We start from the raw sequence: 5,427 nt of genomic DNA on the forward strand, positions 1-5,427 counted from the left end.
TTATAGATTAAGGAAAGCATTATTTATTGATCTTCAGAATACAAAATAAAAAAATAGAATTTAATAGATGTAAAACAATGTTGCTACACACTCATGAACAGTAGGTGGCGGTATGCAGCTTAAAGTCGCTTGCGATCCGCCATGATAGAAAAGAAGAAGAAGGAGGAGGAAGAGGAGCAGTCAGCTGATGTAGAGGGAAGAGGTAACCTGAGGTAAACTTTCTTTCACTTCTTTCTGCTTTTATTCTTTTTAGTTGATCTTTACTTTCAGTTTCTTCTCTTTGCTCGCTTCTGGTGGACAGATTAGATTAGATTAGATTAGAGGAAAGCAGGAGGACGCGCTGCGATCACGTGATTTAGGATGACCAGATCTGGGTTGCTGTTTTTGGGGAGTGGGGGGGGGGTTGTTGGTCTACCGTCACTGACCCGCTGATGGTGTCCCCCCACCCGCCTGCTTTACCGCCGGGTTCCAGGCTTCCATCACCGCAGGGGAGGAACTCTGTGATAAAACCTGGTGGATGGGGACACCTGGCGAGGACACCTGGCGGGGACACCTGGAACTACAGTTCCACTTTCATTGGGCTAATTTTCCTAAAATGAGCTCAAACATCGATTTACTGAATGATTTCCTATTGTTGAGAACAGGATAGAACTATAAACACTGATATTTATATTTATCAGTGTGACTTTTAGTGCTTTATATTTATATAAAAGGCCCAAAAACATGAATGTATGAAGAATAACAGCTGATTCTGATGCCAAATTTGATAAATGAAGCATCACTGGAAGAACAGTTTCTATTCCATCCAGAAAATAAGCTGCATTTTAAATTTAGCAAAGCAGTTTGATTTTCTGCTAAACTTGCTGATATATTTGATCATTTCCCAGTAAATCTGTTTCCCCTTTAAATCTGCAGCTCTTCCTGCTTCTCTCTGTTAAAAAAGATCTATAAACCTCTTTACTAATGTAATGATGCTAGAAACAGAAGTTCTAGATGTGTAGAAGCTCTGCAGGCTGATTCTGTTTAATGAGAAAACATTTGAACCTGGAGCCATGATCCTCTGAGACGCTCAGAACAAACTGCTTTCTCAGCTTCCTGGTTATAAAACTAACTTCTATAAACTAACAATCTGTTATTTAGCTGAAGAAGCTCCAGATGTTTAACGAACAGGAAGATAGAAACGCTTTAACTAGAATTCAACAAGTCATTTAATTAGCAGAAACTTTCTGACCATCAGTGAGTCTGAGAAAGTTCTGGTTCTGTTTGGAACCAGACGCTGAGATCACTGCCTGCTCCTCCTCCTCCTGCTCCTCCTCCTCCTGCTGCTCCTCCTTTTCCTCCTCCTGCCCTCCTTCCTCCTGCTCCGCCTCCTGGTGCTGTGGTGATCATAGAGCACCGCAGCACCAGGAGGCCGATCCTGGTGGAGATCAGGGTTCTGGGGGAGAAGCTCCACCCATAGGTCTGCTGTGGGCGGGGAAAGATGGCGGCTGCCAGCAGATGGGCGGGACCTCAGACGTGTCAGAGATTCTGACCCAGAGTGGGACCAGTATCGCCATCAGGCGCCATCAGGGGTAACTGGGGGTCCTGGAAGCTCCAGTCAGGCTTCAATCTCTGGTCCATTTCTAACCTAAAAGAGGAAAACATGAGGAGCAGCAGGCTGAAGGTAACGGCCCCGCCTTCGCCACTGGAAGCGCCGCCTTCGCCACTGGAAGCCCCGCCTTCGCCACTGGAAGCCCCGCCTTCGCCACTGGAAGCCCCGCCTCCAGCCGTCAGGCCCCCAAACAGGCTGAACCAGGAACCGGCTCCATTCTGCTGGGAGCTGCTTTCCCACGCTGCATGGTGCCGGGGAACTCCCAGCTCCTGATTGGCTCATTGGCCTGTGGGAGGAGCTTGTGTCTGTCGGCCATGTTTGATCCTGGTCTCTGTCAGCTTTAGGTTCTTCTGGGCAGACATGGCTGCCCTCCCTCTGCTGAAGAAGATGCTGGAGGACTTCCTGCCCCTGATGCTGCTGATCCAGCTCTCTGGTGAGTTCCTCCCCTCTAGACTAGCCGCACTAGGGGCCCCTCAGCCGGGCTCCGGGGGCCCCTCAGCCGGGCTCCGGGGGCCACTCAGCCGGGCTCCGGGGGCCACTCAGCCGGGCTCCGGGGGCCACTCAGCCGGGCTTCAACCAATCAGGATGTTTTATTTCTGATTCTTTCAAAGGGTTTTTGTAGCTGGCAGCAGGTGCAGCTGGTCCTTCTCTAAATACTTCCTCAGTAGTAATCCTGTAGTACTCCTCCTGCTGCCTGTTAGCATTCATTACCCCAATGACTGAGCTGCTGCGTTTTTATTTCTCTGGGTTCCGGTGGAATGAACTCCTGATCTAAAGTTAGACCTAAACTCTGGATCAGGATCAAAGAGGTTCTCTGGTGCAGAAACGTGTGAAGAAGATGATGGTGAAGCTCAGGATCAGGAGTCCTGTTTCCGTTTGTTTGCTTAGGAAATACTTCGACATCTTTTTTTTCCTCTGGATTGTTCTGCAGAGTGCGGCGTGTCTCTGAATGCACCGGATGCTGTTACACTGGAGGAAAGCTCTTCTGCGGTCGTCATGGTTACCACCAGGTAAACACTGAAGAGGTTTTATTCTAAGCTGCAGATCCATCAACATCTGTTTGCCTCCTTTATGCTTCAGTACAGTTTTAAACTAGATAACTTGAATAAATAAAAAACTTTCAATATAATGATTTTAATCATCAAAAAGCTCCGACCATCAATGAACAACATGGAAAAAAACTTCCGTTACTGGAAGGATGGCCTCAGATTTCCCTTTAGATGAATGAAATGGAAGTTAGATCCAGTTACCTAAAAGATTTAAACTGAGCTTACCTAGTTAGTCTGTCATTCAGGCATACTAAACTAAAACTAACTTTGCCTGCATTTCACTGTCTGATTAAATGCTTTTTATTGGCCCATCATCTGAGCTCAGAGGTCAAAGGTCAGGAGAGTCTGCAGGTGTGAAACCAGCAGAACGTCCTGCAGGAGGAATCTTAGCTTCCTGTCAAAGTCTGCTCTGGTTCAGATAAAGGTGTTAGCTGCTGCTGCTAAGGTTGGGGTAACAGTTCTTTAGTCGGGGGGGGTGGTGCTAATAAACCTGCTGATGCTAACATGCTCTGGTTGCTCAGAAACGGGTGATTTTAATTCAACACTGAAGCAAAGCAGTAAAACTAGAACGAGTTCTGCTTCAACAGAGGCGTCCATTTCTAAACATGCTGCTTATTTCCTCAGTTCGGCCGTCAGTCGCTCCACGCTGATCCACCTGAACGTGACCTACAGCTCCAAGGAGAACTATTCATCCATCGTCGCTCTGCCTGAACAGGTGAGGCTAACATGATGCTAAACGATGTTCAATTATCAGGACGCTGGAATCCAGAGAGGATGTAGACCTGAAAGAACAAACCGAACCGCATTCTGNGAGATTGCTGCCGTGGGTGAGAGATTGCTGCCGTGGGTGAGGGATTGCTGCCGTGGGTGCAGAGCTCTCGTCGTTTAGGACTTTGATGAACAGTTTCATGTTAGCGATTAAAAACTTTTCTCTAAATGAAATTAAAACTTTTCTGGATCATAGAGCAGATTAAGACACAAAAGGTTTTTAATCTTAAACGCCAAATATTTATATCTATGTTATAAATGTTGATATTCTTTCTCTGTCAGCTAAAGGTAGTTTGCCGTTAATCGATTACTAAATTAGTTTATGATTATTTCAATAATCATTAATCTGTTGAATAGTTTCAGCCGTAATCTATTTATTTTTAAAGTGGCTCCTGCAGCAGGAGCGTCTGGATGAACCAGGAACACATTGTTGATCCGGTTTCCCCGGCAACCGTTCAAATCCTCTTTACTGTTTCCTGCAGAAATAGACTAAACAGATTTATTTGTCTTTTTGTTTACAACAGTGTAAAATAAAAATCAATTTCTTTCTGGACAATTTCATTTTTTTAAAGTACAACTTTTAAAAATAGTAAAAATCTATAAAAACAGGAACATAAACATGCGACTGTAACTTTCCAGTTGTAACATTTGTCTTTGTGCCTGCAGCCTTTGCTTGGTCCCGGTAACGCTGACCTTATCCAACTGCTCATTGGCTCAAATAGATGTCATCATAGATCTGCAACACAGAAGCAGCAGGTAGGTTTCATCCCAGCTTTGCTTACAACCAATCTACAGCTTTCATGTCTATCTAATAAACAGCAGCATGTTTCCATAGAAACGCTCCACGGATCCTAGAAACGCTCCATGGATCCTAGAAACGCTCCGCGGATCCTAGAAACGCTCCGTGGATCCTAGAAACGCTCCGTGGATCCTAGAAACGCTCCGTGGATCCTAGAGGCGCTCCGTGGAGCCTAGAGGCGCTCCGCGGATCCTAGAAACGCGCCACGGAGCCTAGAAACGCTCCGCGGATCCTAGAAGCGCTCCGCGGATCCTAGAGGCGCTCCGTGGAGCCTAGAAACGCTCTGCGGATCCTAGAAACGCTCTGCGGATCCTAGAAACGCTCCGCGGATCCAAGAATCGCTCCATGGATCCGCGGATCCTAGAATCGCTCCGCGGATCCTAGAATCGCTCCGCGGAGCCTAGAAACGCTCCGCGGATCCTAGAATCGCTCCATAGATCCTAGAAGTGGTCCGTGGATCCTGTATAGATATAGTTCACTAGAGTTCACCAGTGATCTGCAGGCTGAGGGGAACCACGCGTCCCTCTGCTCTGTGAACAGCTAATCTAGATTTAGTTCCTGCTAAGGATGTTAGCGTATCCACAGTTAGCCCTCCTCAGCTGATCGGAGCAAAGTCGCATTTTTTAGGCGTCGCGTAGAAAAAAGAACTAGAAGCTAACAGAACCTTTAAGGCTGCAGACTGGGAGCAGCCAGACGGACGCAGGTTTTATTCTCTGGTGAAATAAGCGAGAAATTTAACGTAAACTTTTCTCAGTAAAGACAGAGGATCAATTTAGGCACAAAGAAAGTAGAAATAGTTCAAACAGACGGGGTGTCGATACTGAGACGCAGGATGAGGGGTCTGCATAGATGCTAGCTGTGAAGGTGGAGCTGATCTAGACCCCAATCTACTGCAAGAACTGATCTAAAAATAAATTCTATAAAACTGTTTCATCAATAAGAGGAGGTGCGACCAAATGATATAATGCAGTTAAAATAAGATCAAAGAGTTAAGATCAAAGAGTTGATGAGATCAAAGAGTTGTTTATGTTGATGAGCAGAAGCTCCTGGTTGTTCTCCCGCCTCACTGGCAGCGCTGAATGACTAATGGCGGCCGTTAGCGCCTCCATCCTCAGCCGTTAGCGCCTCCATCCTCAGCCGTTAGCGCCTCCGTCCTCAGCCGTTAGCGCCTCCGTCCTCAGCCGTTAGCGCCTCCGTCCTCAGCCGTTAGTGCCTCCGCC

General features: G+C 46.7%; 1 protein-coding gene across 3 annotated transcripts in view; it reads left to right on the forward strand.

The window, feature by feature from the left end:
• Positions 1 to 97: 97 nt before the first annotated feature.
• The window catches only part of ctns (cystinosin, lysosomal cystine transporter), an 8,727-nt gene continuing 3,397 nt past the window's right edge, over positions 98 to 5,427 (forward strand). The window contains exons 1-4 of one of the 3 annotated variants that reach the window (XM_015405146.1): positions 98 to 212; positions 1,930 to 2,024; positions 2,523 to 2,601; positions 3,265 to 3,355. In XM_015405146.1, coding sequence (XP_015260632.1) covers positions 142 to 212; positions 1,930 to 2,024; positions 2,523 to 2,601; positions 3,265 to 3,355 — 336 coding nt within the window. In that variant the 5' untranslated portion in view covers positions 98 to 141. The remainder of the gene's footprint in view (positions 213 to 1,929; positions 2,025 to 2,522; positions 2,602 to 3,264; positions 3,356 to 5,427) is intronic. The other 2 variants (XM_015405148.1, XM_015405147.1) reach the window with 2 other exon arrangements.

This window comes from Cyprinodon variegatus, unplaced genomic scaffold (assembly GCF_000732505.1).
Source record: "Cyprinodon variegatus isolate N-32 unplaced genomic scaffold, C_variegatus-1.0 Scaffold2015, whole genome shotgun sequence".
Classification (NCBI taxonomy): domain Eukaryota; kingdom Metazoa; phylum Chordata; class Actinopteri; order Cyprinodontiformes; family Cyprinodontidae; genus Cyprinodon; species Cyprinodon variegatus.